We start from the raw sequence: 22,879 nt of genomic DNA on the forward strand, positions 1-22,879 counted from the left end.
ACCCCCCCCCCCCCAGCAGGCTTTAACAGATCATACATGTTCTCTTATCTCTTGTATATTACCAACCAATTTATATGATGAACTTCCAGCCCACTTGGGTGCATTCTTACTCATTATAGTCCGTATTCACTCAGTTAATGATGCTGTTTTTATGAACCCAGGTCAGGTAAACATGGATGTCCACAGCAGGAAAACTTTATGTTTATGTAATCTGTGCTTTAAGACCTTAATGTTGACACCATCATGTTTTTTATAGATGGAAACTAAAGTTTTTCACATATTCAGTGCCCATCATCCCCGTAAAACCAGTTTAAAAAGGCCTAAACTGGAGGTTCACCTCCAAATGGCACCAGTTTGATGATGTACGTTGTGTTCTTTCCTTTTTGGGTGGTCCATGTTAGCCAGTTAATATGGTATGAGCATCTTATCTGGCACTTAAAAACAATCCAGATGTTTCGTGAGCAACTGCAACTGGAGAGCAGAACATTGGTATAAATGGCTGTAGTCAGTCTGTAATTCTGAAAGCAGAAACATACTTTTGAGGTTTCTGTGGAGTTAATGATAGGAAGAGGAAAATCACGGTGTTTCTCAATAACCATCCACCTACTAACGATGCTATCGTCACATCTGCAGAAGAGTTTTACAGCAGGAATGTTGTCAGTGAAGCTCATCTTAAACAAAGTAAAGCAATGCACTCAAAACCCAAGCATAAGTGGTGAGTCAGAACCTGTTCAGGTGGGTTGAACGTTGCCTTCTTTCCTTTGTTTGTGTCCCTGCAGTTCCTACCTGCACTGCAAATGGGCCACTTTGGAAGAGCTAGAGAAAGATCCCAGAATCCACCAGAAGATTAAGCGCTTCAGGACCAAACAGGCTCAGATGAAACACCTGTTCACTGAGGTAACCGCCGCTCTCTTGAGGGTAAATCTTCTTCTCCTTCTGCCGCATTAATCTGTGTGTTAATATGAGGCTAATTAAGCCATAATGAAAGCTGTGTTGCCCGTCATAAGTTGGGGTCAGAATGCAAAGTTGATTAATTCACGTGTCACGCTGCCTGATGAATATGCAACGCACTCATCCGGCTGCAGCCGTGTCGAAGGCGCTTCTTAATGTCAGCAGGTGAACAAGCTGTAACCAGGAAACACAAAATTTCACCGTCATGACCTCGAGTTTTCAGGAAAACAGCTCGAAGCCTGACGGGTGGTGGAAGTATAGCACAGATCCTGGTGCCAGTGTCACTGTCAGTCCGTTTTATTTGTCTAAAAGGACTTTTTAAATCCTTCTTGAGGGATGAACAGACTCAAACAGCCCCGACCAATCAAAGTATGGACCGCACCAAGTTCTGCTGGTACCGAGCCGTCGGTATGAGATGCTTTAAGTGGTCCGTGTTCTGATGTGAGGCGTCCGAGGATCAGACTTGTTTGTTCAGGCTTATCATTGATTTGATTGATATCTGGAGGATTTGGAAGCCGGGACGACACTTCAGTTGTTGCTTGAACCAAAGCCATCTGTTTCTATGAAGGGGGGGGGGGGGGGGGGGGGGGGGGGGGGGACTGGCTCAGCAACGATGTTGAGGAAGTGGTTCGTGTCAAAAGCCGAATTCGGACCGAGACCAACTGCCCTTCCCCAGGGGAACTGTTTCAGGGGAGCAATGGCGGCTGACCTGGAAGAGATGTGGAAGTCCAAAGTGGTCCCAGTGGTGCCATTTGTAGGCTATGATCCACTGGATTCTGGGAATTAAGTCTTTTACCAGAAGAGTGCAGCACAGTGACCAGCAAAATGCTGCACAGAACACTCTCACAGGTGCTTCATATAAACTCACTTACCCTTTACTATAGGCGCATTCGGACCGAGACCGAGACTAAGAACTGTCCACCTCAAATTTAGTTCTAAGAACTGTTCACCTCGAATTTAGTTTAAATAACTGTTCACCTCGAATTTAATTTAAATAACTGTTCACCTCGAATTTAGTTTAAATAACTGTTCACCTCGAATTTAGTTTAAATAACTGTTCACCTCGAATTTAGTTTAAATAACTGTTCACCTCGAATTTAGTTTAAATAACTGGCCACCTCGAATTTAGTTTAAATAACTGTTCACCTCGAATTTAGTTTAAAGAACTGTTCACCTCGAATTTAGTTTAAAGAACTGTTCACCTCGAATTTAGTTTAAAGAACTGTTCACCTCGAATTTAGTTTAAATAACTGTTCACCTCGAATTTAGTTTAAATAACTGTTCACCTCGAATTTAGTTTAAATAACTGTTCACCTCGAATTTAGTTTAAATAACTGTCCACCTCGAATTTAGTTTAAATAACTGTTCACCTCGAATTTAGTTTAAATAACTGTTCACCTCGAATTTAGTTCTAAGAACTGTTCACCTCGAATTTAGTTTAAATAACTGTTCACCTCGAATTTAGTTTAAATAACTGTTCACCTCGAATTTAGTTCTAAGAACTGTTCACCTCGAATTTAGTTTAAATAACTGTTCACCTCGAATTTAGTTTAAATAACTGTTCACCTCGAATTTAGTTTAAATAACTGTTCACCTCGAATTTAGTTTAAATAACTGTTCACCTCGAATTTAGTTTAAATAACTGTCCACCTCGAATTTAGTTTAAATAACTGTTCACCTCGAATTTAGTTTAAAGAACTGTTCACCTCGAATTTAGTTTAAAGAACTGTTCACCTCGAATTTAGTTTAAATAACTGTTCACCTCGAATTTAGTTTAAAGAACTGTTCACCTCGAATTTAGTTTAAATAACTGTTCACCTCGAATTTAGTTTAAATAACTGTCCACCTCGAATTTAGTTTAAATAACTGTTCACCTCGAATTTAGTTTAAATAACTGTTCACCTCGAATTTAGTTCTAAGAACTGTTCACCTCGAATTAAGTTTAAATAACTGTCCACCTCGAATTTAGTTTAAAGAACTGTTCACCTCGAATTTAGTTTAAATAACTGTTCACCTCGAATTTAGTTCTAAGAACTGTTCACCTCGAATTTAGTTTAAATAACTGTTCACCTCGAATTTAGTTTAAATAACTGTTCACCTCGAATTTAGTTTAAATAACTGTCCACCTCGAATTTAGTTTAAATAACTGTTCACCTCGAATTTAGTTTAAATAACTGTTCACCTCGAATTTAGTTTAAATAACTGTTCACCTCGAATTTAGTTTAAATAACTGTCCACCTCGAATTTAGTTTAAATAACTGTTCACCTCGAATTTAGTTTAAAGAACTGTTCACCTCGAATTTAGTTTAAAGAACTGTTCACCTCGAATTTAGTTTAAATAACTGTTCACCTCGAATTTAGTTTAAAGAACTGTTCACCTCGAATTTAGTTTAAATAACTGTTCACCTCGAATTTAGTTTAAATAACTGTTCACCTCGAATTTAGTTTAAATAACTGTTCACCTCGAATTTAGTTTAAATAACTGTCCACCTCGAATTTAGTTTAAATAACTGTCCACCTCGAATTTAGTTTAAAGAACTGTTCACCTCGAATTTAGTTTAAATAACTGTTCACCTCGAATTTAGTTCTAAGAACTGTTCACCTCGAATTTAGTTTAAATAACTGTTCACCTCGAATTTAGTTTAAATAACTGTTCACCTCGAATTTAGTTTAAATAACTGTTCACCTCGAATTTAGTTTAAATAACTGTTCACCTCGAATTTAGTTTAAATAACTGTTCACCTCGAATTTAGTTTAAATAACTGTTCACCTCGAATTTAGTTTAAATAACTGTTCACCTCGAATTTAGTTTAAATAACTGTTCACCTCGAATTTAGTTTAAATAACTGTCCACCTCGAATTTAGTTTAAATAACTGTTCACCTCGAATTTAGTTTAAAGAACTGTTCACCTCGAATTTTGTTTAAAGAACTGTTCACCTCGAATTTAGTTTAAATAACTGTTCACCTCGAATTTAGTTTAAAGAACTGTTCACCTCGAATTTAGTTTAAATAACTGTTCACCTCGAATTTAGTTTAAATAACTGTCCACCTCGAATTTAGTTTAAATAACTGTTCACCTCGAATTTAGTTTAAATAACTGTTCACCTCGAATTTAGTTCTAAGAACTGTTCACCTCGAATTAAGTTTAAATAACTGTCCACCTCGAATTTAGTTTAAAGAACTGTTCACCTCGAATTTAGTTTAAATAACTGTTCACCTCGAATTTAGTTCTAAGAACTGTTCACCTCGAATTTAGTTTAAATAACTGTTCACCTCGAATTTAGTTTAAATAACTGTTCACCTCGAATTTAGTTTAAATAACTGTCCACCTCGAATTTAGTTTAAATAACTGTTCACCTCGAATTTAGTTTAAATAACTGTTCACCTCGAATTTAGTTTAAATAACTGTTCACCTCGAATTTAGTTTAAATAACTGTCCACCTCGAATTTAGTTTAAATAACTGTTCACCTCGAATTTAGTTTAAAGAACTGTTCACCTCGAATTTAGTTTAAAGAACTGTTCACCTCGAATTTAGTTTAAATAACTGTTCACCTCGAATTTAGTTTAAAGAACTGTTCACCTCGAATTTAGTTTAAATAACTGTTCACCTCGAATTTAGTTTAAATAACTGTTCACCTCGAATTTAGTTTAAATAACTGTTCACCTCGAATTTAGTTTAAATAACTGTCCACCTCGAATTTAGTTTAAATAACTGTCCACCTCGAATTTAGTTTAAAGAACTGTTCACCTCGAATTTAGTTTAAATAACTGTTCACCTCGAATTTAGTTCTAAGAACTGTTCACCTCGAATTTAGTTTAAATAACTGTTCACCTCGAATTTAGTTTAAATAACTGTTCACCTCGAATTTAGTTTAAATAACTGTTCACCTCGAATTTAGTTTAAATAACTGTTCACCTCGAATTTAGTTTAAATAACTGTTCACCTCGAATTTAGTTTAAATAACTGTTCACCTCGAATTTAGTTTAAATAACTGTTCATCTCGAATTTAGTTTCAATAACTGTTCACCTCGAATTTAGTTTAAATAACTGTTCACCTCGAATTTAGTTTAAATAACTGTTCACCTCGAATTTTGTTTAAATAACTGTTCACCTTGAATTTAGTTTAAATAACTGTTCACCTCGAATTTAGTTTAAATAACTGTCCACCTCGAATTTAGTTTAAATAACTGTTCACCTCGAATTTTGTTTAAATAACTGTTCACCTTGAATTTAGTTTAAATAACTGTTCACCTCGAATTTAGTTTAAATAACTGTTCACCTCGAATTTAGTTTAAATAACTGTTCACCTCGAATTTAGTTTAGATAACTGTTCACCTCGAATTTTGTTTAAATAACTGTTCACCTTGAATTTAGTTTAAATAACTGTTCACCTCGAATTTAGTTTAAATAACTGTTCACCTCGAATTTAGTTTAAATAACTGTTCACCTCGAATTTAGTTTAGATAACTGTTCACCTCGAATTTTGTTTAAATAACTGTTCACCTCGAATTTAGTTTAAATAACTGTTCACCTCGAATTTAGTTTAAATAACTGTTCACCTCGAATTTAGTTTAAATAACTGTTCACCTCGAATTTAGTTTAAATAACTGTTCACCTCGAATTTAGTTCTAAGAACTGTTCACCTCGAATTTAGTTCTAAGAACTGTTCACCTCGAATTTAGTTCTAAGACCTGCCCTTCTCCAGGGGAACTGTTTCATTTTGCATTCACATGAGTCGGGGACCTCGACAGGGACTGATGTGACGCAGCCGTCTGCGACAGACGTGTTACTTTAGCGCCACTCAGCAACAGAACAGAACCCGGGAAAAGTAAGGAGAGAAGGAAACAACAGCACCAAGAAGCTAACATGGAGAGCGAGGAGGCCACCGTGTTCATGGTCTGCATGGCGGTGATATTAATCATGGACGATCACATCAGGCGTCTAAGATGGAGGCTGGAAGAGCGCACAGCGAGAGTCAGGAGACGAAGAATCCAGCAGCGGGCGATACTTCTTCCTTTCATGGAGGAAAGAAGGAGAGCAGAGCGCCGCAGACAAAGGAGACGAAGTTTAACTTATTAAACAGGCGGCGGTTGGGTCCGTGTCGTATGAGGAAACATTTCAGAGAAGGGGCGGAGCTACCAGCCACCAAACACCTACGTCATGTTGCTATGGAAACCAGAAAAGACCTCGGAGAAGGAGCTAAAATGGTTCCAGGAACTGAGGGCCGTGGTCCCTAGTTCCTGAATGTCCAAATGCATGAAAAAAACGGCCCTGAAAAGGTTCCAGGAACTGCAAAAGGTTCCTACAGTGGGAAAGCGCCTAATGGCTGCCCTTTATGGACATTATACAATGTACAACGAAACTGTAGAGTGAGCGAACTCCTCACCCCAACTTCAGTAACCCAAGAAGAACAGACGCCACGAGGAACCAAGTTATCCCGTCTGGGTGAGGGAGACCGGGGGCTCCCAGCTGGCACGGTACATGGGACCAGCTGTGGAAACGCCACCTTCAAGAGGCACCATCAGTGCACTGGAAAGCAGTCAAAGGCAGTCCAATCCCCTGACTTTGTAACAGACTTTATTCATCCCTGAAGGGAGATTGTATTGTGGCAGTTTACAATGCTGAGGATGAATAAATAAAATAAAACTAGGTGACAAACTGACTTAATCCTCGTTCCAATGTGTCACTCGATACGTTGTGGATGCTGGAAAGAAGACAGGGTTCCCCATAACTCCGACTGCATCTCTATTTCAGCTGCATTTTAGGAAGAGAAACATCCCTCAAGACTTTGTGCTGAGTTCGGCTTTCGGGTTGGGAGGCCAGAAGAGTTCAGGAGAACAAAACGAAGGATCCAAAAGACCAAAGATCATGATTCAAATATCAAATACGTTTAATTCAAGCCACTGATCCAGTCTGCGTGTCAGGCACCGGTTGTGTTCGTGTCGTATGAGTAAACATTTCAGACAAGGGGCGGAGCTACCAGCCACCAAACACCTACGTCATGTTCCTGTGGAGCCCAGAAAAGACCCTGAAGGAGCTAAAATGGTTCCAGGAACTGAGGGCCGTGGTCCCTAGTTCCTGTATGTCCGAATGCACGAAACAACGGCCGATTCCTGAAAAGGTTCTAGGAACTGCAAAAGGTTCCTACAGTGGGAAAGCGCCTATAGAGTTGATGCACTTCTTTTTGAAGGGAACGAGCATAGATCCCACAGTGTGGAGGGTTAAAACACTTCGTGCTTACAGGGGGAGTCTAAACAGGTGGGATGAGGCCTGTAGTGGAAAAGTACCGGACACAGGGAGACGGGGAGGAGTTTTCCCTCCCAGGGTGAACACATCTGGATGGAGCAGAGATGGAGTATGAGGCTGACATCGGACCAACGACCAATCAGGGAAAGCCAAGTCAAAACCAAGGCTTCTCCCCAACTTTTGGACCAACTTTTACATCATATTTGTATGGCGATATATAAAAGTGAAGCCTTCTTCTGACACACTGCTGTGGAACTCGAACCTTGAACATTTAATAAATTCTGAGCTAGACTTGGAGTTTGAGGAAATGTTGAGGAAGTGGTCAGCATGGACACTCTGACCAGTCTGCACCTAATGCTAGGAGCCTAAAAAAGGCCGACTGGACATCTTTTCTTGGTTCTTGAGGACGTTTCACCTCTCATCCGAAAGGCTTCTTCGGTTCTAAACTAGCTGGTGGAGATTATCAGCTCATACGTAGTTGGAGGGCTGTTCTCACCTGTTGTTTACCTGCCTGAACAAGCATGCTTTGCTCACAACATCCAGTGTGTTCATGGTTTGTGAAACCTTCTTGGGAGGAGAGGCAAGGCTGCATGGCAGGAGCTGGGAAGGTGATACCTCAGACCTGCTCCTCCGTCCAAAGATGGCTTTTAGTTTGACATGGATAGCTTCTTTGACTCCTCTCTCCAGCCACCTGTCTTCTCTGTACAGAAAGTGTAAAATGTCCAACTCAAAGGTGAGAAAGACTTATCTTATCTGTTGTGCTTATATATTACCAACCAATTTATATGATGAACTTCCAGCCCTCTTGGGTGCATTCTTACTCATTATAGTCCATATTCACCCAGTTAATGATGCTGTTTTTATGAACCCAGGTCAGGTAAACATGGATGTCCACAGCAGGAAAACTTGGGTTTATGTAATCTGTGCTTTAAGACCTTAATGTTGACACCATCATGTTCTTTATAGATGGAAACTAAAGTTTTTCGCCCATCATCCCTGTAAAATCAGTTTAAAAAGGTCAGTTTGACATGGATAGCTTCTTTGACTCCTCTCTCCAGCCACCTGTCTTCTCTGTACAGAAAGTGTAAAATGTCCAACTCAAAGGTGAGAAAGACTTGAACAACCCAGGCGATTCAGATGAGTCGAACCTTCTTTATGAGCCGAAACTAGTTTAGAACCGAAGAATCCTTTCGGATTGGAGGTGAAACATCTTCAAGAATCAAATAAAAGAAGTCCAGTTGAGTTTTTAGGCTTAGGATGACCTGGATGACCTGCAGCCGCGTGTTCGGACAGAACCAGCTTTAAATCCTCAGTCATTTCAGCTCTTCTGTTGGATTGGCTAACGCAGACCAGCCTTCGCTCCATCGGTACATCGGTGACCCTTGGATGCATTCGATCCTGTCCCTGCTTCACCGGTTTCTCCTTTCATGGACCACGTTCGGCAGATTGTCCCTCAGGCGCTGCAGTTATGGAGAAGCCAGGACCCAGTCATCACAGTTTGATCCTCATTAAAGTCACTCAAATCCTCGTTTTTTTCTGTTTCCAATACATCAGCTTCAGTTCTCTTGCTGCCTCGTGTGTCCCACCAGCTGCCAGGTGCAGCTGTAAAGAGATGATTGTTTTTGGCTTCACCTGGTCGTTAAACTGTGGCTCATTGATGTATGTTGGAATAAAAAGAAATATATGTATATTTAATCTATAAACACACATTTCGGCTGTGTTCTATGGTTATTTTAAAGGAAATTGAGCAGCTTTTTGTCTGACCTCCAGGCTTTAAAATAAACCGGACTCAGGGTAATGTCTGTTATCAGGCTGTTACTTCATGAATTCCTCAGTTATTACATTAGCCAGCTATCCAGCCGTGTCATTTCCCCCAAAACGACACGAAAACCTTGAGGAGCAGATGAAAAGCGGCGTGCTGTCGGCTGCAGCTGATGAGTGAACGGGATGCGAGACGATAGCTGGTGTGCAGCTCCTGCAGCAGTCTCCATCCTGCTCTTCAGACGAAGGACTAAATAAGATTTACCTCATTAATTATAACAATTAACAAACTGGAAGCTCATTGGTTAGTGCCCTTTATCGGGGGTTTAATTGACACCTTGCAACCAATTACAATCAAGAATTCACCCATTTTGTTAGAATGACAAATCCTCAGTGATTTACTCGTCTGTCTCTTTGTTTCTGTTTGTCTCTTCTAGCCGGATGAGGACTTATTTAACCCAGACTATGTCGAGGTGGACCGTGTGCTGGAGGTGGCTGTTACCACGGATACTGAGACAGGAGAGGTGGGTACCATAAACACAGACGGCGTGTCCCAGCTGTGTTGTTGCCCTGAAAGCGGTTATTACTGAAGAGCTGTGGCACGCTCTCAGTCACGTACGGCGTGTTTTTGTGTGTGCTGCCGAAGGAGGTGACCCATTACCTCGTTAAGTGGTGCAGTCTGTCCTACGAGGAGGCGACGTGGGAGCTGCAGGAGGACGTAGACCCAGAGAAGATCAAAGAGTTTGAGGAGATCCAGAAACTGCCGGCAGACCTCAGGCACACTGTGAGTAGAACTTAGGAAATTAGACGCAATGACTGAAGTTTGATGTCATGATTTGACATGGAGGAGAATATCTGGATGTTTTCTCAGCTTTGATACGGGAGGAAAGATCAAAGATGTGGGTGGTAATTCACTTTTTGAACTTAGTTTAGAGTGATAAAAAAAAAACAACATGTACATTTTGATTTCAGGACTGTGGGAAGATCACAGTTTTTTAATGGATTTCAGTTCCAGCCTTTTCTGACACATCTTTCCAACCAATCCCAGCGCGGCGGCCTTGTTTTCTTTTCTGCTGCTAACAAGCACAAACATAATCAGTGCTGTGTGGTTTCCTTTCTTCTCGAGCCTCTTTTCCATCATGTTTAGTGCTCAGAAGTTCAATTTAAAACCCCCACAATCAAGCTAATCTTCTGCAGTCTTCTCCACATCTGCGCCTCACCGGTCGGTGACGGGATGTTAGAGATGATAGATTTGTGTATTTCGGTCAGTCATCAGTCTCGTTTTCGCTCCTTTGCAAAGTGTTGAACACAAAATTGCTGCTGAAAATGCAGCAATTTTCAATGGTCTCAATCAGATCTGCAGGAAATGAACCAGTGTCCCCGATTAACACGGCCTGGTGCTAAAATATCTGTCACCTCAATTAGTTTCTCAGGTGTTCATTCAAAAATCACCACAAAATCTCTCATTTCCCTCTAATTTCAGGTAGTTCTTTTTTTAATCTGATGAGTGATACCTCGTCACATTTTGTGGGGTAATAACTGAAATTGTAATGATGCAGTTTATCATGTAAGAAAAAGCACCCTGTGTTTGATATGTGTGTGTTTGTGTCACAGGAACGCCCGCCTCCAGAGAAATGGCAGAAGTTGGAGCGCTCCAGAGATTACAGGAATGGAAACCAGCTCAGAGAATACCAGTTAGAGGGAATGAACTGGTTACGGTTCAACTGGTACAACAGGTGAATAAACAAACCCAAAGCAGCCATTCAATTCCTCATCTCTTGCTCCATCAAAGGGAGCGAGAAACTCCACGACCAGCTGACCTTTCAAAGATCACGTTGCCTCGGTTGCTCGTTCGTGCCGCTTTGCATTACTAAACATAAGAAAGATCAGACCATACCTGACCCAACATGCCCCCCAGCTCCTGGTGCAGGCCATGGTTCATCTCCCACCTTTACTACAGCAACGCTCTCCTAACTGGTCTCCTAACTTCTTTCCTAACTGGTTTCCTAACTGGTTTCCTAACTGGTCTCCTAACCGGTTTCCTAACTGCTCTCCTAACTGCTCTCCTAACTGCTCTCCTAACTGCTCTCCAGCCTGTGAAACCTCTGCAGATGGTCCAGAACGCGGCGGTGCGTCTGGTCTTGGATCAGCCTAAAAGAACACGCCCCCCCTCTGTTCATTGAGCTCCTCTGGCTGCCCTTAGCCGCCCGCATCAGATCCAAGTCCCTGATGTTAGCTACAAAGAGCTTAATGGAACGGCTCCATCTACTTGAATGCTCTTGCAAAGGCTTCTGTCCCAACTGGGTCCCTCCGTTGGTCCCAGGATTGTCGTCTAGCAGCTCCTACACCACGCCTAAGACAATCCAAACTCTGTTCACGTGTCGTCCCACGATGGTGGAATGACCTACCGAGCGCTACCAGAACAGGGGCGTCCCTGTCTATCTTCAAGAAGCTCCTGAAAACCCAGCTCTTCAGAGAGCATCTCCTATCCCAGCACTTACCTTGTACTTCCCTACCCCCTCTATCTCTGCCCTTTATCTTTCTGCACTTCCTTCTATGCCTGCACCCTATCTCTGCTCTGTCCCCTCTGACAGAGTCGGACTCCTGGGTTCCTTCTATGGAGCTTATTGTTAGCTTTTTATAAAGCTGTTATATCTTCATTTGTAACAACTCGTCCCTCCGATCGTCTAGCAGCTCCTACACCACGCCTAAGACAATCCAAACTCTTTTCATGTGTCGTCCCACGATGGTGGAATGACCTACCGAGCGCTACCAGAACAGGGGCGTCCCTGTCTATCTTCAAGAAAGACCCAGCTCTCCAGAGAGCATCTCTTAGCCTGTACTTCCCTCTATGCCTGCAGTCTGACTGCTGGTTTCCTTCTACGTAGCTCATTGTTAGCTTTGAAGTTAGCTGTAATGTTATGTCCTCACCTGTTATTTGATTTGGATAAAAGCGTCTTCCAAATGCATGAACATAAACAGCGGAAAAAATCCTCAAATTCAGGTGACGATAAGAGACACTGAGCAGGATCCTATGGAGAGAAAATCGACTGAATACATCTGTGCGATAAAACGATAGTTACGAATTCAAAAAGCCTCCTGAACACACAAAGCTACAGTTAACTATAGATCAGCACGATGGGTTTTGAGACTCTTTTCACGCCTCCAGAAGCCTCACAGATTCGTCCTTCCATGGTGCGTTTAGGTACTGGTGGAAAGCTGGGTCATCTGAGTTACTTCCTTGATACTTAACTCCCTCTAAACTTGTAACGAATTGTGAAAAATTGTGGATCTGTGTAAAAAAGAACATATTCAAAAAGTTAATAAATGTTAAATACATGTGATTTCTGTAATGCACATTGGGTCTGAGATACCGCAGTTCACGACTTTGGTTCCCAGCCCTGCACTGCGCTGTTTGCTTTACATTTTTGGCGTCTTTATCATGACATTTTCATGCGTATGGCTGTGCATGTGCAGGGCTCACGTAGAGGTTTGCTTTTAAGACAGCGGTGTTGCATCCTTCAGCTGCAGGATGCCATAAAGTAGCATTTTAATGAGAAATATTCGTCTTTCTTGAAACTCGGGACATTTCCACAAACAGTGACGCATCAAATGAGCAGTTTGCAGAAATGTTACCATGTTCCGTCCTTGTTTTTACTCTTAGAAAAAACTGCATCCTGGCGGATGAAATGGGCTTGGGAAAGACCATCCAGTCCATCACCTTTCTGTACGAGATCTTCAGCATGGGGATTCGTGGGCCCTTCCTCATCATCGCCCCCCTGTCCACCATCACCAACTGGGAGAGGGAGTTTCGCACGTGGACGCACATGAACGTCATCGTGTACCACGGCTCGCAGATCAGCCGGCAGATGATCCTGCAGTATGAGATGTTTCACAGAGACGCGCAGGTAGTGTCACTGCTGAGATCTGCTTATGTCCAGATGACACGAGTGGATTAAAGCTACGAACAGATAGTTGTATAAAGCTGTTATTGGGCGTAACTTAAAGGGGAACTCCGGTATTTTTAAACCTTATTTCTGGCATGAAATACGTTCATCTGCTCACTGAGAACAGTTTGGTGAAAGTCGGCGTCCTTCAGAAGATATTTAGATAACTGGAGATCCATATAACGGAGTGAACGGGGCTTAGAGGATGCAGCCTCTAAATAAGGCATTATCTGTCTTTATTTCACCAATACTTTAAGAAGAATGAATGAATGAACGTGTGCTATAGCTCTGTTAGCTCATAGCTGCTGTTATGTGGCTACTTGCAGCTATAGGAGAGCTAACGGAGGGATTTCTACACAGGCACTCTACTGGGACCACTTCATCCACACGCCCCCCTGCAGCACAGTTTATTCACTCCGTGCTCTGTGACAGTCGGCTAACTTCACACAGAGTTTGCTGCTGATAGTTTTGTGCAACATGGCAGAATATTTATCAGATTTTGAAGACGTGGACGACAACTTTGAGTAAGATGGACGTTCTTACCGGAGTGAATGAGCTGTGCTGCAGCCCTCTATAAGCCCCCCGATAGCCGCCAATAACAACAACACAGCAGCTATGAGCTAACAGAGCTATAGCACACGTTCATTCATTCATTCTTCTTAAAGTATTGGTGAAATAAAGACAGATAATGCCTTATTTAGAGGCTGCATCCTCTAAGCCCCGTTCACTCCGTTATATGGATCTCCAGTTATCTAAATATCTTCCGAAGGACGCCGACTTTCACCAAACTGTTCTCAGTGAGTAGATGAACGTATTTCATGCCAGAAATAAGGTTTAAAAATACCGGAGTTTCCCTTTAAACCCTCTGACTTGCCTCAGTCTGTTCAAGCAATAAGATTTTGTGTTATTCTTCTCACTTTGACTGGGAAGAGACACGGTGCATGTGTGATGTTTGCCATTGGGTATGATGGGATTTTACAGTTTTACCACAACACATCGTGTCAGAACGACAGTTTATTAGCAACGCATCACAGGAGCAGTGACGGGTGGAAGCAGGTGAAACTTTTCTGTACTTTCGAGCCTGTCGAACAGGTCGTGTCACGCCTGTGATGGTTTACCTGCACCACTGGAACAGTAGTTGTTGTCATCTCTAGAAAAACACCATGGTGTGCTCAGTCTCAAACCAGCACACAGAAATCGGTGCTTCTAGTGTTTTGAAGGCAGAACGGCAGCAGATAAGAGCAGGAGACACTTTTAAACGGTTTTAAACAGTTCATTTGGCTCAGATGCTGTGAAAAAAGCAGAAAAAAGGTGAAACCATCAACCAAAGAGGAAAGCTTGGTCTGTGACAGCTGATCCAAACACTGCTGAGTATCTGCTGCAGGTCGGTCTCGTGTGTTCCTGGGTTCCTGCTGAAGCTCCAGAGGACCTTTTAAGACGTGACACTCACGCCTTCAGCTGCTTCTAATGGAGAGCGTTTAATGTGTGAAAAGGGTTTTTGGTGTGAGCCGAGAGCGTCGGTGCAGATGAAGACGGTTTCAGATCCGCTCTGGCGGGAAAAACAACCTGTGATGTTGCTGAATGTCTGTGTCCTGAGGGCCTTCCTCAGCGTGACTCACACATTAGTTGTTTATCTGTCACCGCCGACCTCCTGAATAGCTCCGTTTATTGCAGATTGGCGTAAATTATCAGTGACAACGCGTTTGTTATTGGGTAAAAACGCAAGCTTTTTGTGATTAATTAAGATAAGATTTTAATTTGATTTGTCACGGGGTGAAGGAGGGGGGGTGGTCGTCCCCACCTACTAACCACCCTCTCCACCCGGTTCTTTCTTTATCACTACGAGTGTGAGCGGTACCGACGAGCCACAGCTTAGCTGCACAATTAAAAACTAAATTTATTAAAAACAATGTCCTTAAAAGCAGCAGGGATCCTTCTGTTAAAATAAAAACACAATTAGTCTGTGCGCCACGCCCACTGTCCGGGCCAATCCCGGCTCCTGGTTGGTCGGCTCCGCTGGTCCCCGGTGGTCCCAGCTATGGACGTGGACCTAAAAAACCAATAACATGGGCGGCAGACAACGATGCGGACAGGAGGGTCACTCGCTCTCCTCCAGAGTGGGCCTGACCCTACAGCTAGCAGTGCTTTGGACATCAGGGACTCAACAGCTTCCAATGCACTGCTCCGGCGTCTCTGGCCAGCCCACGAGTTCCTCCTGCCGCCGCCACCGCTGCTGCCGCCGCCTCTCGCTTGTCCGCGCCAACCAACCGCTCCTGTCGCGTATCTTTTGCCCTCTCTTGTTCTGGCTACTTGGCCTCCTTAAAACAATCTAGTCAATCACAGTCAGCCAATCAGGTGGATCCACATCACACATTAGTTGTTTATCTGTGCGTTTATCTGTCACCGCCAACCTCCTGAATAGCTCCGTTTATTGCAGATTGGCGTAAATGATCAGTGGCAACGCGTTTCTTATTGGTTAAAAACGCAATCTTTTTGTGATTAATTAAGATAAGATTTTAATTTGATTTGTCACAGGGTGACACAGGGTCGTCCCCACCTACTAACCACCCTCTCCACCCGGTTCTTTCTTTATCACTACGAGTGTGAGCGGTACAGACGAGCCACAGCTTAGATGCACAATTAAAAACTACATTTATTAAAAACAATGTCCTTAAAAGCAGCAGGGATCCTTCTGTTAAAATAAAAACACAACCGCTCCTGTCGCGTATCTTTTTCCTCCTCTTGTTCTGGCTACTTGGCCTCCTTAAAACAATCCAGGCGCCAGTCCCAGCACCTGATTGGCTGGCGCCACAGTCAGCCAATCAGGTGGATCCACTTACTTGTTAACAAAACAATACATGCAAATTGTAACAAAAATACAAAATATAAATAAACATGCAACTTAAACACACTCCTGACAGATTGAAGAGTAAAAAGAAGCAGGTGGGAAACAAAGGCAGGAAGAATTGCATGATGCACAGCGAAGGGCCCCCAGTGGAGTCGTAGCTGAAGCCGGGATGTGATATTTTCAGGTCTCTGATATGAAAAACTCATTATTCTTATCTTTCCCGACCTGCAGGGTAACACTGTCCCAGGTGTGCTTAAGTTTCACGGGTTGATCACCACCTTTGAGATGATCATGGCCGACTGTCCCGAGCTGAGGAAGCTGCAGTGGCGCTGCGTGGTGATCGATGAAGCCCACCGGCTGAAGAACAGGAACTGCAAGCTGCTGGAGGGACTCAAGCTCATGAACCTGGTCGGTCTGGTTGTGTGGTCAGTGCAGCTCTCCTTGAAGTTTGGGGTCATTTTGAAGAAATGTAAACCTTTCTGTCCACATCCTAACAGGAACACAAGGTTCTGCTGACAGGGACGCCGCTGCAGAACTCTGTGGAGGAGCTGTTCAGCTTGTTGAACTTCCTGGAGCCGCAGCAGTTTCCCTCAGAGAGCGCCTTCCTGGAAGAGTTCGGCGACCTTAAGACGGACGAACAGGTATCTTTGGATAGGAACTGTTTTTGAGTACAGCTTCAGTACAAGAAGAGGTGCTCACGCCTCTGTCCTCTCCAACAGGTGAAGAAGCTTCAGGCCATTTTGAAGCCCATGATGCTGAGAAGACTAAAAGATGATGTGGAAAAAAATCTGGCACCGAAAGCAGAGACCATCATCGAGGTAACTCCATCAGATTCTCCGTTGTGCTCCAGAAACTCGCTCAGTTAGATTCCAGATGAAGCCAAAATGAAACCGAACTAAATGAAAGTTTTATTACCTGCACAAGGAGTTCAAGGCTCTGCCTGCAGGGTGAAGTTGTGGTAAAGAGACTTTTTTCCTTGTCTTGTTCGTCTTTCTTCAGGTGGAGCTGACAAACATCCAGAAGAAATATTACCGAGCCATCCTAGAGAAGAACTTCTCCTTTCTGTCCAAAGGAGCGAACCAGCACAACATGCCCAACCTCATTAACACCATGATGGAGCTCCGCAAGTGCTGCAACCATCCGTACCTCATCACAGGTGAGTTTGAACAGCCCTGGCTGCTGGGCAGTAGAACCGGCCCATGGGATGCTGCAGGTTCTGAAGCACCAAGTGCAACTAGATGAGTGAAAGCTGGTGTTTCTGAACCCGTCTGTGTGCAAAAGATGGAGGTTAAACGGGACGATGAGCACAAACCTCATTGAAATGTTTCCATAATTCAATCTTTATTTAACAGTCTTCACTGAGCAGCTTAATCACAGTTAGAAAAATGTAGAAACGTTTTAAAAGTTGATGCAGCAACAGTAACGGCAACCAGCAGGTTACCTGCTGACAGGTGAGGGTGTCAGGGTCGGGTATAAAAGCAGCTTCCACCAAAAAAACATCTTTATTCCCAACCTAATTACTCACTATAACATTTGAGAGATCTATAGCACAAGGTAACAGACATGAGGGACAAATACGACTTATAAGCATCTGGCTCTGTGCTATTTTATGTCTAATTTACTTTAAGAACCCACAACAACAACCAGGGACTCAGAATGTTATCTCATTAGAATAAATTTACATGTTTTATAGTTTCAAATATATATATATTTTTTCTTATGTTGTAAAAATCTCCCTTCAAGGAAAGATGGGATGTTTTCTAAAATGAAATAAAAACTTAAGTTTGTCTGTAATTTGTTAATTCATTTGAACACAAAATGACTTTCAGTTGTATTTAGATAATATTTAAACTTTAATGAGAGAAATATAACCAGCAGGTTACCTGCTGACAGGTGAGGGTGTCAGGGTTGGGTATAAAAGCAGCTTCCACCAAAGGTTCAGCCTCTCCAACAAGGATGGGTCGTGGCTCACCGCTTTGGGCCAAACTCCATCAGAGAATCATCAATAAGTTCAGGAAATATTCCTCAGAGTCAGACTGGAAAGAACTTTGGTCTTTCAGCATCTACAGAGCAGGATATTGGGAACAGATTCAGGGAGTCTGGGGAAATCTCAGTGTGGAAAGTTGCTGTGAAACTCATCCCCGCTGCTCAGATGTGTGTTTTATTACTTTGGTTTCAAGCTTTAATTTGCTTTAAACGCCAACAACGAGATAAAAACCCTCAGAAACACAGTTAAAACAGTAAAAAACCATCAAAAACGAGCCCCAGAGTCAGACACAGCAGCAAGAAAAGTGTCACAGGAAGTGAAGAAGAAGAGAAGGAAGACAACAGGAAGTGAAGAAGAAGAGAAGGAAGACAAGAATAAACATCAGATGCTGGAGAGATCAGAGGAAAAGATGCAGAGAGAAAGAATTCTTTCTTCTAACATAAGCTCGAACCTTATTGGTGAAGCCTCAGTTAGCTCCAGTTTTATCTAATTTCACTCAGAAATCTAGTTTTCAGCCTTTCAAAATGTTCTTTACAATCTCACACTGACACATATCAAATGAGAGAAAAACATTTTATCCTCCTGTTTTGTCTTTTCTGAGCAGGTTTAAGCTGCTTCACTGACCAATTTTTATGTATTTGGAAAATCAAAAGAAATCTAGTTTAATGCAGCAAAACACTCTAAAAGCTGCTGTAGAGTCAAAGAAAGACAGAAAGTTTGTAGAATCTACAGCAACAGCTTCTGGAGCTTCTCCAACCAGCAGGTTACCTGCTGACAGGTGAGGGTGTCAGGATTGGGTATAAAAGCAGCTTCCACCAAAGGTTCAGCCTCTCCAACAAGGATGGGTCGTGGCTCACCGCTTTGTGCCAAACTCCATCAGAGAATCATCAATAAGTTCAGGAAATATTCCTCAGAGTCAGACTGTAAAGAACTTTGGTCTTTCAGCATCTACAGAGCAGAATATTGGGAACAGATTCAGGGAGTCTGGGGAAATCTCGGTGTGGAAAGGCCAAGGACAGAAAGCCCTGTTGGATGAGCTCGGAGCCCTCAGGCAGCACTGCAGGAGAAACCGTCAGGCCACCATGATCCATACAGCCACATGGGCTCAGGAGGAGCTGGGAAAAGCATTTCCACTCAACACAGTCCACGGCTGCATCCAGAAATGTGAGCTGAAGCTGCATCACACCAGGAGGAAGCCATATATCAGCTCTGAGCAGAACCACGGCCCAGTTCTCTGGACTCCAGCTCATCTCAGAGGGACAGAAAGACAGTGGACACGTGTTCTGTGGGCAGATGAGTCCACGTTTCAGCTGCTTCTGGGAAAAACTGCTGAGAAAGAGCATCCAGCTGTTCTCAGAGGAAGGTTTAAAGCCAGCGTCTGTGATGGTCTGGGGCTGCAGCAGAGTCCATGGCATGGAGGGCTTCATCTGGGTGAAGGTACCACTGATGCACAGCTGGATGTTGGAGTTCTGGAGAGACAGATGCTGCCATCAAGGTGACTTCTGTGGTTATTTCAGCAGGACGATGCCAGACCTCATTCTGCAGGACTTCCAGCAGCTTCAGACACTCAGAGTGTGTGAGCTCGGCTGCCTGCCTGCAGTCCACATCTGTCTCCTGCTGCAGATGTTGGAGCATCATGAAGAGGAGAACCAGACAACAGCAACCAGGGACTGCTGAGCAGCTGGAATCTGGGATTCAGCAGGAATGGACTCAGATTCCTCTGAAAAACTGCAACAATCAGTGTCCTCGGTTCCCAAAAAGCATTAAAAAGAGTCATTAAAGGAAGCTGAAGGATGGGAAACACGACTCTGGACCAGCTTTCACTGAGTGTTGCTGCTTCAGATCCTACATTTGGTTCTGTTTTCTGAATCCAAAGAAGTTGTGAAGATGCAGAAAATCATTTCTTTGTAGTTTCGTCAAATAATTTTACAATTTACATATTTAAATCTTTCCAAACTTTTCTCCATATCAGGCATTTACTTCCAGAGGAGGGATGGTAGCATTTTTAGAGGCAGAATATCAGCATTTTATCTATTATTTGGATCATTTTCCCCTCAACGCTGTCTTATTTCTTCTGTAAAGCTTTAAAAAGAGTCATTAAAGGAAGCTGAAGGAACTCGACTCTGGACCAGCTTTCACTGAGTGTTGCTGCTTCAGATCCTACATTTGGTTCTATCATCTAAATATGATTAAATTAATCAGTGAAGACACAGAAAATGCATTTTTTATTCTTTTGCTCGTAAACCTTTTGTTTCTAAGTGTTCCGATATGAAACGAAACGACCTCTGAAGTGAGGCCTCTTCACTCTGAGTCATTTCAATGCTTCTCTCTGTCTGTGCAGAACACAAACTGAGTTCATAAATCTGTCTTTCCTCACCTTTCCCACACTTTTCTCTTTTTTTCAGGAGCCGAGGAAAAGATTTTGGAAAGCTTCAAGAAGAGCCACAGCCCGGACGCGCCAGACTTTCAGCTGCAGGCCATGATCCAGGCAGCTGGGAAACTGGTGTTAATCGACAAGCTGCTGCCCAAACTGCTGGCCGGGGGTCACAAAGTCCTGGTCTTCTCCCAGATGGTCCGGTGTCTGGATATCCTGGAAGATTACCTCATTCAGAGACGGTGAGGACAGGGGAATGCAGATATTAAGAGAACTGTAGAAGGGAAGGTGGAAAAAAGGGAAATGGGAGAGTGGAACTAATCATCTGATGCAACATTTGACAAAAAAGAGCAAGAAGAAGAAGAAGAAGCCTTTGTTCAACACGTCTTTTTTACCTGTCTTCCTGCAGCTACACGTATGAACGCATCGATGGTCGTGTGCGAGGGAACCTGCGGCAGGCGGCCATCGACCGCTTCTGCAAGCCGGACTCGGACCGCTTTGTGTTCCTGCTGTGCACCAGAGCCGGAGGGCTGGGAATCAACCTGACAGCCGCTGACACCTGCATCATCTTTGACTCCGACTGGAACCCCCAGAACGACTTGCAGGTGGGCAGAAACGGGCCAAACGTGTCTTCTCCCGCAGCGCTCATCACCAGATTAAAGCTCATGGTGAAACAGATGCTGCAGCATTCAGATCAGAGCTTTTCTGATTCCTTATGAACCTTCAAACCAGGTCTGATGTGGTTTCCTCGTCCTGTCAGAGGTCAACGCACCATCTCTGCGACCTGATTGGCTGTTCTGTCAGTGCGGGGTTCATTTATCGGCTTGTGTCTGGTAGATGTTGAGTATATTCAGCTGGGTTTGTCCTGCTCTGTTTCTGTTTGGTCACGATTATTTAACTTCAGACTCAGTTTAATCTTGAGCAGTTTGTTTTAGCTTTCTGTCAAACCCTGAAACATAAATATCTTTCTTTTTTTTTTAACATGGTTGAAGAGAGACGCCTGCAGCTTATTATCGGAGAAAAACAACCTCAGTGGGTTGTTGTTTTTCCTCTGATTTAAATGAATTCAAACCTGATATTTAACTGGGGTTCTTTACAGTTTGAGAAGAATTTCCTTCACATCACCGAGGAAACCCGGACGAATCAGCCACAAACAACTTAATATCTTTCCTACTAAAATGCCTTTTTAAAAGTGCATCAAATATTTGCATCGAATGGAAAATCGTGAAAGTTTGTCATGTTTTGTAGCGGCAGAGCCTGCCATGTGTTCTGAGTGGATGACATCATGGGTTAGGGTTAGAGGCCAGGTTTGACAGTTACTGTTTAACTAATTAAATTATCTTAAAACTTTCATCATCCAGCGTTGAAGGGATTAAAAAAACTACCCCAAGATGCTGCTTTTGGCCGTGGTTTCCATCAGAAAGGCAGTAAGAGAAGCAAAGCGAGATGACCTGGTGTCACTGCAGCTGTTTTGGTCCAACAGGAAAGAGCTTCCAGATGTTTCTTGTTGTGTGATGCTTCAACACTGGCAGGGCTTGTTGTTGCACACACAAAGTTAGCTGAGTGTGCAGAGCGCTCAGTCTTAGCCGTGAAAACGAAGCTCAAACACAGCAGAACCGTCTCCTGAGCCTCTGATTAGCAGCTGATGGCTAAATGCGGGCTCCACCTGTTTCTCAGGTTCAAACTGAGAAGACACATTTATCTCACTGTTGTGCCAGAGAACTTGGGCTGCAACTAACGACTATTTCAATAGTCGACTCGTCACCGAATATTGAAACGATTCGTCGACTAATCGGATAATTATTCATTTTTCCTTAAATTTAGCATTAAGTTGCTTTATTTATGTGGAAAATGACAATAAACACAAGAAAGATGGGTTCTTCAATGAAAAATGCATCTTTTATTCAACTTTTCTGCTGATTCATACAAAAAGTAAATAAAAATGTCCGATCTAAAACCAGTTATTATACCGACTCAGTGATGGCAGATTGCGGGGCGCACATCTGCTTCTTCTGCAGAAAGGGGTTCATGGCGGCTCTCTTCTTCGGATTGCATGCATTTGATTTAAAAACATTTGTCAGATATAACGTTAAAGCGAAAAAACGCTGATAAAATGTGCATCAAAAGCAAAACTATTGGCTTGAATGTTACTTGAATCTTACTGTTTCGTTCAACTGCCCGACTGCTTTCTCTTTAAATGTTCGTGCATCACCGCGGCGCTGCCGTCATACTTAAGCTCTGCTTTATAAACCTTTCAAGTTATCTTTTTATTCTCCGTATCCAGGCTAAAATGCTCCCAAACTTTACAAGTTTTGGTACCGTCGCCAATGTGTTGGACGCCGCCATTTCTGTGTACGTCACCGCGAGACGCTGTTGCGCATGTGCGACTCTCGGCAGAGATTGTAAATAAAGGCGACGCCTCACTCCGTTGGAAAAACACGTCCTTCGACAATAGTCGACTATTTCTATTATCGATTTTTGTCGACAACGAATCGCTCAGAGAACAGAGCCTCGTGTCACTGTGACACAAACCATCGTGATTGGACTATGAGTGGAGGGATTTAAAATATCACTCCTATACAACCAAAGCCAGTATAGAGCTGATAAACCACATTATTTAGAATTCACTGCAGTTAAAACCCAACATACTGTTTCCAGTTAAAAGTGGATGTGATCATCCTACATGTTTTTACTGGATTTGTCTCAGACTGTTGGTAACATCTCAATAAAAGTATTGTGTGTGCTTCACATTCAGCATTAAG

The 22,879-nt window shown here is 42.9% G+C and overlaps 1 protein-coding gene across 6 annotated transcripts in view; it reads left to right on the forward strand.

The window, feature by feature from the left end:
* chd6 (chromodomain helicase DNA binding protein 6) overlaps positions 1-22,879 on the forward strand; it is a 112,334-nt gene that overhangs the window by 53,832 nt on the left and 35,623 nt on the right. For 5 of the 6 annotated variants that reach the window (XM_072381437.1, XM_072381438.1, XM_072381436.1 and 2 more), the window contains exons 9-19: positions 780-918; positions 9,399-9,485; positions 9,608-9,745; positions 10,576-10,697; positions 12,626-12,869; positions 15,988-16,164; positions 16,254-16,397; positions 16,476-16,574; positions 16,756-16,912; positions 20,149-20,359; positions 20,527-20,722. In XM_072381437.1, coding sequence (XP_072237538.1) covers positions 780-918; positions 9,399-9,485; positions 9,608-9,745; positions 10,576-10,697; positions 12,626-12,869; positions 15,988-16,164; positions 16,254-16,397; positions 16,476-16,574; positions 16,756-16,912; positions 20,149-20,359; positions 20,527-20,722 — 1,714 coding nt within the window. The remainder of the gene's footprint in view (positions 1-779; positions 919-9,398; positions 9,486-9,607; positions 9,746-10,575; positions 10,698-12,625; positions 12,870-15,987; positions 16,165-16,253; positions 16,398-16,475; positions 16,575-16,755; positions 16,913-20,148; positions 20,360-20,526; positions 20,723-22,879) is intronic. The other variant, XM_072381439.1, reaches the window with a different exon arrangement.

This window comes from Leuresthes tenuis, unplaced genomic scaffold (genome assembly GCF_036924035.1).
Source record: "Leuresthes tenuis unplaced genomic scaffold, fLeuTen1.0.hap1 SCAF_3, whole genome shotgun sequence".
In the NCBI taxonomy this organism is placed as follows: Eukaryota; Metazoa; Chordata; class Actinopteri; order Atheriniformes; family Atherinopsidae; genus Leuresthes; species Leuresthes tenuis.